This window comes from Oryzias melastigma, linkage group LG5 (genome assembly GCF_002922805.2).
Source record: "Oryzias melastigma strain HK-1 linkage group LG5, ASM292280v2, whole genome shotgun sequence".
Lineage (NCBI taxonomy): Eukaryota > Metazoa > Chordata > Actinopteri > Beloniformes > Adrianichthyidae > Oryzias > Oryzias melastigma.
In genome coordinates, this window is record NC_050516.1 from 25,376,793 (window position 1) to 25,388,356 (window position 11,564).

The 11,564-nt window shown below is 40.5% G+C and overlaps 1 protein-coding gene across 2 annotated transcripts in view; it reads left to right on the forward strand.

The window, feature by feature from the left end:
* The first annotated feature begins 3,288 nt into the window (after window positions 1–3,288).
* The window catches only part of LOC112145226 (potassium voltage-gated channel subfamily D member 3), a 113,836-nt gene continuing 105,560 nt past the window's right edge, over window positions 3,289–11,564 (forward strand). Inside the window, exons 1-2 of one of the 2 annotated variants that reach the window (XM_024270354.2) lie at window positions 3,289–5,244; window positions 5,781–6,952. In XM_024270354.2, coding sequence (XP_024126122.1) covers window positions 5,850–6,952 — 1,103 coding nt within the window. In that variant the 5' untranslated portion in view covers window positions 3,289–5,244; window positions 5,781–5,849. Of the gene's footprint in view, window positions 5,245–5,774; window positions 6,953–11,564 lie in introns of those variants that run through there. The other variant, XM_036212003.1, reaches the window with a different exon arrangement.

The window sequence follows — 11,564 nt, forward strand, 5'->3', positions numbered from 1 at the left end:
CAAAAAGCCTTAGAAAAGTCTCAGATGTTTCAAATCAGTTTTTTTAACTAAAATTGAAAGATTTTTTTTTTCACTAGTGCTCCAAAGGTCACTAAATATTGCATGGAAACTAAAAAAATGTTTAGGTGAAAACTATACAGATAAACCATCGTTGCTTTGATACAAATTTCAAGGACTAAAATAACCTAAGCTCAGAAATTAACAAGATTCAGCACAAAATAAATGTTGTCCTCCTCATGCATTTTTGAAAATTAGTGGAGTTGATTTTTCTGTACTTTAAGTCTGTGATTAATCTCTTTTTTTTTAATGAAAGTTGAATTTTGTTGCAAGGACTAGCAAGAAATTCAGATATTGGCCTTGAAAAAAAGTAAATTCTACTTATGTAATGATAGAATAACACAAGAAAGATGTTTTGAATTGAAGAGTAATATGTGCAGCCTTTCACATTCCTCTTTTAGAAGGACATACATTTATTTGTAATTGAGGTTATAAAAAACCTACATCTCCAGCATTTTACAGTGCTTTGGCAGAGGGAAAAGAAGCTGGTGGCATGATAAGCCTCGTCTCAAATGCACAACCTTTGCAGTTATTGTCCATAAAACCTATATCTGTTTACCATTAAAGACTTTATATGATCCTCAGCTCTGATTTCAGGCTGCTCAGGGCTGCTCTCTAGGCTGAAGGCAGCACCTCAGTCATGCACTCTGCAGGATGTTTTCCTTTTTTGTTTTAGGTGAGTGCATCTTTACTGCTGGATCTTTCAGTTTTCACTATTTTTAGCTGAATTTTCCTTTTAGTATCTGCTGATGGTGAGGCCATCTTCTCTTTGAATATCTTACAGCTTTTTCATGTTTCAGGATTTCAATCTAATCAGCAAGTCAGACCACAGCGTGTTCATCATGTTATTTTTGTCATTAATATTAAGCTTTAGTCTGATTTGTTAAGTCAAGCCAAGAATCTACACTCATCAGCTACTTTATTTGGCTCTTCATGGCAGCAACTGAATGCTTTCATGCATGTAGACATGGTCAAGACGATCTGCTGCAGTTCAAACTGAGCATCAGAAAGATGATTTAAGTGACTGGTTGTTGGTGCCAGGTCTGAGTATTTCAGAAACTGCTGATCTACAGGGATTCCCCCCCCCCCCACAATCATCTGGAGAAATTTAAGAGAATGGTCAGAAAAAGAGAAAATATCCATGAGCAGCAGTTCTGTGGGTTGGAAATACACAAGGAGACCCAGACTTTGGCCTCCTTGTGGCTACATAGTTAGGCAGTAGTGTAAAAGTGTCTAACCTGAAAACAAACACAGAATTAAGCAAACTTTGGTTTTCCTGCGTACCAGTCCTACACCAAACAAACTATCACAAATCATGACATTTTTTTATGTCAGTGTCCTTAAAGTAAATGCATTTAGAGTTGTTCAACTCTAATCTCAACATCCAAAAAGGTTTTTTTTTCTTTTTGGCGAAAGTTCAGTTAATAAACGTTTAATTGCATTTTATGTTTATGAAATATGTTGCCAGATCTGATAAACAGTGTCTTTAATATCAGCAAAATCTGAGTAGTAAATTAACTAAAGCAATGTGGCAGGGAGGTACAGCTTTGTTGGCATTTGGATCGCTGAAAACCCATTTGAGGATTCTTTCTTTTTTTTTTTTTAATCTGCGAAGTTATTGAGGTTTTAGCATCTTTGTACCCAGTAAAGTACGCTGATCAAAACAAGACTGGTGTTACATGTGGAGGTCATTTCAAGTTTCTCCCTCTGAATCTTTTTTGGCTGATTTTCCACTCGTGCTGATTTTGGTTTGTGTAATTATCTCTACTGGCAGTATGAGGCGATTCCTTAACCCTACAGAAGTTGCACAAGTTGTCCAACTTCTCCAGGATGGCACATCCACACGTGCTGCAGCAAGAAGGTTTAATGTGTCTCCCAGCACAATCTCCAGAACATGGAGGAGATTTCAGGAGACTGGTGGATATTCTGGGAGAGCTAGACAGGGCTGTAGAAGGTCCTCAACCCCTCAGCAAGACTGATACCTGCTCCTTTGTGCAAGGCGGAACAGGCTGAGCACTGCTCATGACAGGTTTGGTGGTCTGTCAGTGATGGTCTGAGGAGACATATCCATGGAGGGACGCACAGACCTCTACTGCCTAGGAAATGGTGCTCTGACTGCCATAAGGTATCCAGATGAAATCCTTGAACCCATTGTCAGACCCTACGCTGGTGCAGTAGGTCCTGGTTTCCTCCTAATGCACGATAATGCCCAGCCTCATGTGACAAGAGTATGCAGGCAGTACCTGGAGGATGAAGGAATTGAAACAATTGAATGGCCTTCACGATCCCCTGACTTAAACCCAATAGAACATCTCTGGAACATTATGTTTCGGTCCATTAGGCGCTGCCAGGTTGCTCCTCAGACTGTACAACAGCTCAGGGATGCCCTCACACAGATCTGGGAGGAAATGCCACAAGACACCATCCGTCGTCTCATTAGGACCATGCCGCGACGTTGTCAAGCATGTATACAAGCTCGTGGGGGCCACACAAGATACTGAAAAACATTTTGAGTTGCAGAAATTAAGTTTTGGAAAAAATGGACTAGCCAGCCACATCTTCATTTCACTCTGATTTTATGGTGTCTACACAATTGAGCCTCTGTAGGCTGAAAACTTTTATTTCCCTTAAAAAACTTGGCCTCCTTTTGTTCCTAAGACACTGCCCTGTCGTTATTTGGATAGATATCCAACTTCCTATTGAGATCTGATGTATCTAATGTGTTTCCACCTTGTTCCTCAGTATCTTCACCACAGCTCCAGAGAAAACATCTTCATCTTTAGGAAAGATTTTCATCATCTAAACCCAACCTTTACTTGATGTTTATCATGCTCCAGGTGCATCACAGGAGCTTTTTACAACCATCCAAATGAACTTTATGTTAAAATATTACAATTACGATGTTAATCTTTATGGAAGTTCACTAAATATGTGTACTTTTACAGCGGTTTTTAAAAGGCAATATATGCAATAAAAATTCTCTTTCTCTATAGCTGCTCTATTTTTATGTTTGTGTAATAATTTTGTCTGACCTCCGGGGTAATATCCTGCATATGTTTGAAAACACAATAAATACCAAAGATGAGATGATGGTTGAAAGAATGCAGCAGAGGATTACAGGAGATTAAGGTGTGTTAGTCTAAGACCTCACAATCATGAGAATCACTGGGTTGTTTTATTGAACTCACTGCACGGCATACAGACGAGCCACGCACAGTTTCAACTCCCAGCCTGTCTGGAGCCAATGGAGTCCTCTCAGCTCTGTTAGGCCTGATTGAGTTATGCTCAATCCTCTGGTCTGTTCTGGGGTGTCTTGGTGACACTCTTATACAAACAGGTTGTTTTCCTCAATCTGGACCATTTATTTATTCAAACTTTCCAGGTTGGAACACCATCCAGGTTCAAGGGATGGATCAAATTTTATAATTATAATAAGTAATTTAAATAATTCGCATTACTAAAGGTTTTCATCAAACTGGGTACTTATATAATGTTGCTTTATATGAAACCAACATCCATAGCTCCAAGGTTGCTGCGTTTACTGCTTCATTTTCTACACCTGCTTCACCCTGCTCAGGGTCATGGAGGACTATAGCTTATCCCAGCTGTTATTGGTTGAGACGCTGTGTAAACTAGTGTGGACAGCATGCCAGTCCATCACTGGCTCACGTGGACCAAAACAACTCTGATAGCTTATGCTCAGGGTCAATTTAAAATGACCAGCCAATGTGTGGTAAGATAAAGGAGGAGACCAGGAAAAAACATTCAGACAAAAAGCTCCAGTTTGTACTAAAAAAAAAAAAAATTAAAAAAAAAATAAAAAACAGAAATATTTGTTTTAATATTTTATATGTTTTCTCTATCAAATGTTCAAAATATTGTTGCTATTGCAGCAGGAGTGTTTGAAGTTCCACTCCGATCATATTTTGATTATTTCCCAGAGATCTTTCATTATGATTGTGACATTTTTAGCTAAAATTAAAAAAAACTGTCTTGTTTTCTAAGACATAGTTTCTGTAAAGCTATAGTAGTAGTTCAATAGAAATTTGCCTCAAGGCAACCCCACCCCCTTTCCCTCCCAGTTGGTTGTGGACCACCCAACATATTTCACAATTTGAATAAATCAAGTTTTACACTTAATCCTTTAAAGCCCATCCATCCCTTATGGGGTCACAGGGCTGCTAGAGCCAAATCCGGCTACCATCGGGTCACCTGAACAGGTCGTCAGTCTGCCGCAGGGCAACAATAATACACACTCACATTCACACCTAGTGACAATTTAGAGTCATCAGTTAACCTTTGAAGCATGTTTTTGGATAGTGGGAGGACGAAAACCAAAACATGTACAGGGAGAACTCCACACTTAAAGGTCCCAGCCGGGACTTGAGCTGGGACCTTCTTGCTGTGAGGGCAAGAGCGCTAACCCCTGCAGCCCCCTATAAAGCCCTATCAAATTATTGACAGTAAATTAAAAAAAAAATAAAAAAAAATGGAATTAAGATGTTATTTTAAATCCTTAGATAAAACCCACAAAAATATTTTGAAATATACATATTTTTAATGATAGATGATATCAGTTATGATATGTTGGTGGATTTGGTAAGAGGTAATTTTTTATGAGGGTGAATTTTTAAGGCACTTTAATATTCCAAACCATTTTCCTAAACTGTCAGTTTTTTAGTGTAAGAGCACTGTTGATGAGAAACGGCAGCACCTCCTGTTGCGAACAGTTAAAGTGACAGGGCTCAAACTGAGGCAGGGAGGAAGCAGGAGGAGGAGGAGGAGGAGGAGGAGGAGTGATGACAGGAGCTGGCAGAGCCGGCGAGGAGCCGCGCACATTGTACTTTGAGCGAGAGGAAGAGCGCGCGCAGCGGCTCTCCATCACTTCACTTTCTGCGCGCAAACGGGAGAACAAAGGAGCCAGGATGTAGACTGGGTCCTCCAGCGCTCACATGTCTCTCTGCAGGACGCAGCTTCTGACGCTTCCGTGCGCAGAGTAGTTCATTGCATTAGTTTGGCTGCGGTTTGCGGGAGTTCATCGGTTGGTCCACGGGGGAAAGAAGTGCTGCTCACCGGCTCTGCTCCACAGATGGATTAGAGTACCTGTCTTTTACCTGTAGACTGCATCCGGACGGAAGCTGCTTCAGTTTTGGGATTTTAATCAACTGCCCACTCTTCTTTTCTTGGGTGAGTATGCATTTTACCTTTCTTTTGTTAAAAAAAGACATGTCTACAAAAGTTTTCTTTCTGTGCACCTTCATTGCACAAAGAAAACCTGCAAGTTTTAATTGCACACTTATATGATAAAGGTGATAAAAGTGTGTATATTTAATATGTATCTGATATTTTAAGAATGCATTAGTCATTATTTATTATCTGGAATTGAATGCATAAGTATCATGATCACATGCAGCCTGTATAGATATGAGCAGGTTCCCTCCTGATTTAGATTCAACAGGTTTGTTTCAGTTGTCTCTCTCTGCTAAACTGTAACGATCCAGCTCAGAGGATTCTTGTTAGTTTATTAATTTTGCTGATGCAGAACTGATTAATTGTTGCAATACATTTACTTACTGTTTAATTCATAAGCGATACGAAAATGTGAGGATGTTATTATTTTCTTTTGAAAAAGCTTTTTCTGTTGGATTTGCAGCTGCAGAATGATGAGATTTATTTTCAATATAAAACATCATGATCTGTTTGTTTCTCTGCTTCTTTTTCAGATGCCACCTTCATCCACAGCCAGTCAAGCCTGAAGGTGAGGAAGACTACTTCCCCCATTCTGCTTTGCAATGGCAACGGGAGTGGCAGCGTGGCTTCCCTTTGCCAGGGCTGCAGCCATTGGCTGGATGCCTGTGGCCAACTGCCCCATGCCCATTGCCCCAAGAGACAACACCAAGAGGCAAGATGAGCTGATCATCCTGAACGTCAGCGGACGGCGCTTCCAGACGTGGAGGACCACGCTGGACCGCTACCCAGACACCCTGCTGGGCAGCTCTGAGAAGGACTTCTTCTACAACGAGGACACTAAGGAGTACTTCTTTGACCGGGACCCGGACGCCTTCAGGAGCATCCTTAACTTCTACCGGACAGGAAAGCTGCATTACCCGCGCCATGAGTGCATCTCGGCGTACGATGAGGAGCTTACGTTCTTTGGCATCATCCCAGAGATCATCGGTGACTGCTGCTATGAAGAATACAAGGACAGAAAGAGGGAAAACTTGGAGCGGCTGCAGGACGACCAGGAGGAAACCAAGGACATGAAGCTGCCGAACATGAGCTTCAGGGAGACCATGTGGCGCGCCTTTGAGAACCCCCACACCTCCACTATGGCCCTGGTCTTCTACTATGTCACAGGCTTCTTCATTGCCATCTCAGTCATCACTAATGTGGTGGAGACAGTGCCCTGTGGTTCCACTTTCAACCAGAAAGATATGCCTTGCGGTGAGCGCTACACCGTGGCCTTCTTCTGCATCGACACCGCCTGTGTCATGATATTCACCGTGGAGTACCTGCTTCGTTTGTTCGCCGCGCCCAGTCGCTACCGTTTCATGCGCTCCGTCATGAGCATTATCGATGTAGTGGCTATCTTGCCGTACTACATCGGTCTGGTGATGACCAACAACGAAGACGTGAGCGGCGCCTTTGTAACTCTGCGCGTGTTCCGAGTGTTTCGGATATTCAAGTTCTCTCGCCACTCGCAGGGCCTTAGGATCCTCGGCTACACTCTGAAGAGCTGCGCCTCAGAGCTGGGCTTTCTCCTCTTCTCCCTCACCATGGCCATCATCATCTTTGCCACCGTCATGTTCTACGCTGAAAAGGGTTCCAGCTCCAGCAAGTTCACCAGCATCCCAGCCTCCTTCTGGTATACCATCGTCACCATGACGACACTGGGGTGAGTAGGCTCACTGTTGTTCATTTAACTACGGCTTTGTTTATTCTGGATCTAAACGAACAGTTTAAGACTGCCAAATAAATTATTTAGTTGTGTTTGTTTGAAGTTTTTCATCCAAGTGAATAATTAATGAGAATTGTTTTGACTTTCAAATGAGTCCTGGGACGGCATGCCCTACACCTCTGCAGCCTATGAGACTTCCAGTGTGCGTAATGGTGACCAGTCTAGCATTTATTTGTCAGCACAAGCGTTCGTGGCATTTTGATGACTTCAACTAGTGCCTGCTAAATAATAAGACGGGATGAACACATTCAGTAGATGTCAGTACTGCAGAGATACTCTGATTATTAAGATTTTTGTGATCAGTTTTGATATGACAGATTTCGAGCAGGAGTTACTAGTGATGGGTCATGCTCAAAAGCATAGATTTTAAGAAATGCTGGCTGGTAGAGGGTCAAAAGAGTCGACTCCCAAATGATAAGAGCCGATTCTTTACTTTTTTTCCTTTGCAGTGTGCTTTGTGCCTGCTTGGTCACACCATAAGTGATTTGTGCTTCAGAGACGTGGAGTTTCAATGTTAAGTCAATGGTACAGATGCCATCTGAGGTCCTGTGGCGTGGTTTGAGAGCCGGTGCGCGGCACGTTGGTCTGGCGGCAGCGCAATTTGAGTGGTGCAACTTCAAATATCTAAAGATTGGTGAGGTTGCGCATTGCCTCAATCAGACAGGGACTCAGCTATGAGTGGAGTTCATGGAGGGTCAATCCAATTGTTATTAACTCGCATCCCTTTCAGTGGCACAGGCTTCCCACTTGTTTAATTCTTTAAGGTCACCCTAAACTGAAAATCATGTTTTTTGAGTTTTTAACCTGTTTGTGTGGCATTTTGGACCCCCTCGAAAATGAGATGGTACATCTCAAGGGGCATTCCACTAATAAAATACTAAATACTAAATTTTTCTTATGAAAGAGAAAAAAGGGCCCGGCCAACGTGTCTAGCTCAGGTGCCGGAGAAGACTGCGATTGAACGAGCCGCCGTTCACATTTCCGTGGTCAAATCAGCCGTCACTGGATTTTTTTGAGAGAGTTTCATACAGTTCTTACGGTAGCAGGGCTAAGAATGATGGAAAATCTCCAAGAGACTCCACAAACCTTCTTGATGTGACCGCGGAAATGTAAATAACGGCTGATTTGACAGCGGTCTTTTAGAGGAAATTTGGTCCATGAAGTTCTTCGCTTCCTCGTCAGAGCTGACATACAATAAGGCTGGACATTACCGATCTTACTTGACATTTTAAGGTAGCAGTGGTGAAGATTTACGCTAGCGAGGCACAGAGCTATCATAATCAGACAGGGGGGATTAGGGGCGGCGCTACTCAGATCCAAAGCCACGCCCACCTAGAGAATATTTCTGAAACAGAGGCTTCAGATCAACATGAAAAATGGCTTTTTATGACATTTAGGTTGTGGGATTTTGGTTAAAAGTGTCATAATCACAATTAAAACACTATTCTAATGAACTAATTCTTTTTTTTATTGTCAATAAATGAAAAGCTTAAATAAAATAAAAAAATCAAAACAAAAGAACTAGCATGCCAAAATTTGATTGAAATATTTAACAAATTACATTACAGGTTTGTAATGTAATAAATGCACAAAATTTGGTAATTCTAAGGCTTCTCTTGTATAGTAATGAAGTACCACAAAAAAAAAAAAAAAACCTTGTAAAGAGTCGACAATCGAGATTTGAAAGAATCAAAGTACCCATCACTAGTAGTTACGACTCATTTAAAATTATCATATAACTTGTGGTTGGTGACACATTTCATTGCTGATATTCGTTCATTTTGGACGATCCGATTCACTGACCTGAAATCGATTCAGTTTCCACACTTTAGACAGTAAAGATCATTTTTTGCTGTCATCACATGTGTGTTGTCCGTTGTGATGGGACTTTCCACGTTACAATAAAATCAACCTTCCATGTCAAGGTACACAAATTGATTAATTGATGAATTCGATTAATCGTTACACTCCTAGATCAATGAGAACAAAGAAATAATCAAGTTTGGCTGCTCCTGTGCAGAAATGTATCCTCTGGTGTGAGCTGTCACTTTAAAACTGGCTTGAGAGGAAAGAGTTTAACCGGATTACAAAGCAGGTTCAGTTCCCTGTGTGTCTGAAGGTGAGGTGTCCCATAAGAAATACTCTGTCACCTTTATAATGATTCCTCCGAGCTTTAATCTTTCCCTCATGCTGCCTGACATTCAGTGGCATGAATGGCAAGGTGAACTTGAAAGTATTACAAAAGTTTGATTGAGTGCAGCCGTCCACAATGAATGCAGTAGAAAATGCTGTAATTATAATAAAAATGGTGTAAGGCCCTTTAAGGTTTTTTTTAAACAAAATAATGAAAATGTTTAATTGCCTAAAAAGTGCATATATTTACTTGGATTTAAAATCAAGTCATATTTAATCCTCTAACACCCAAAGCGTTACAAAATCTTATGCATGCTGTAACTTTTCAATTGTTCACACGATCAACGTAATTCTAGTAGATTCTAAAGGAGAAAAGCGGCGCGAAAAGAACATAAACATAAATACTGGAGCTCTGGTGATATTAAGCGTGTCACAATTTTAATACAGCCCACTAACATTTTTCAAAAACATAACACTATAAAATAATCAAAATATTGAGATCTGGACTCAGCTTTAGTGCTGTGTGCATCTCCAGCATGTTTCTGTGTGTCAAAAGTCGAGACACACACATCCCATTATGAGACAACGTAATTCAATTCTCTTGTCTGTGATGCCTTCCACTTTAATAAGGCATTTCAAATATTTCTGTCCACAACTACGGAGTAATGAAGTCATATTTTCATCTTTGAGACAGCTTCACAAACCGGTGCTGACTTTTGTTTTGATCAGCAAACTCTCACTAGAATATTTTTTCAAAACACCTGAGAAAAACCTGAACCTGTCTCGTATTCTTTAAAATATTTCTTGACTGCTACATGACGTAAATGGTGTTACGATCATGTCAAAGTGATGACATTCTGGCAGACATTGGTGTGAAAGTGACAGAGTTTGGAGAAGTGTGATGCTCACCCATACTTCCCAGGCCATCTAATACATTTGGTGATCCAGTTTAATGCAGAAGTGTTTTCTACTGACATGTTAAAACTCCCAAACATATAATAACAGTGTGTTAAGAAAGTTAAACACCATAAGGAATCATCTTTATTCATTTGGATAAAACTGTAATTCTTTGAGTTATTATTTAAAGTTATTTGTTAATGCATATTAATGTCACATTAATCTGAGCATCAGATCAAAATCAATGAATTCACATGTGTTGATTTATGTCACAAAAATCCAAATTTATACAATAATGCATGGATTTATATCCCATATGTTCATATTTTGCAGTTTTACATTATTCTATATTTGCATTTGCTTGTGCATTTGTTAATAAGAAATGCGATTTTTGCAATAACCAATATATCTTCATGTAACAAACGATTCACAGTTGTAAAATATTTTTCAGATCATCTTAACAGCACACACGCATTTAAGGTTTTTTTCTACAGTCTAGAACTTTTGACATGAATATTTTCTATCAAAAGCGATCAATTGTTCAGCACCTTTCTTTTGTCAGCAGCCTTTAAAAAAGCAGAACAGTTGATATAATATCCAAGAGGTAAATTAAATGGGATCTTTCTTTAGTTCTTGGTGGTTATTTTATGTTGCTTAAACTTGGAAGTACTCTCTACTGTCATGAGAAACAGTCATGACAGCAGTGAACTGAAAAATAACTAACGCCTGGCGGAGTGCGCGCGGTGTCCGCTCTCACCTCCAATTCACACCAGACCTGCATTTTTCTGCGACAGTCGACAGGCGCTTCTGGTAGAACTTTTTTTTTTCCTTTTTGCCATCATGGGTAAATTAATGACCTAAAAATATCACCCCATGTTTCTGCTAAAAAGAACTGCTCCCTGCCTCTCTCTTTTTTTTTTACACCCAAAACCCGGCCCCGCCCCCGCTCCGGAGTCAGCCCACTACGTTGATCTGTGTGTGTGTTGTGATTGTACGTTCATTTCCATCTCAACAGTCTGCTAAGATACAAAAATATGATCGTATTTGTCAATCGCTGATTTTCTCTTGTATCTTGATGTAACTTCCTGTAATAATTGACGCGAATTGGATTGCTCAGTACCATAGCATCCATTGTGTTCGCAAAACATTCTAACATCCTCATTTTTTTGTGAATTATCAAGAAAGGATAGGATAGAGGAATATATTACTTTGATTTTAGCATATATTTTCACACTCAGATCTACTAGGCCAACACAGAACCATCCATCTATTTTCCAAACCTGCTGAATCTATTACGTGGTAAACAGGCTGCTGGAGCCTATCCCAGCTACTATTGGACAAAGGCGGGGTGCACCATGGACAGGTCATCAGTCAGTTACAGGGCAACAGCCTAAGCTATTTTAAGTCAGTGTAAGAACAGGAAAAAAAAATAGGATCCACACTTAGGTTTTCTGACTTTGCTTCATAGCGTTTACATCAGGGGTCTCAAGCTCAAATCAGCCGGGGGCCGCTGGAGACA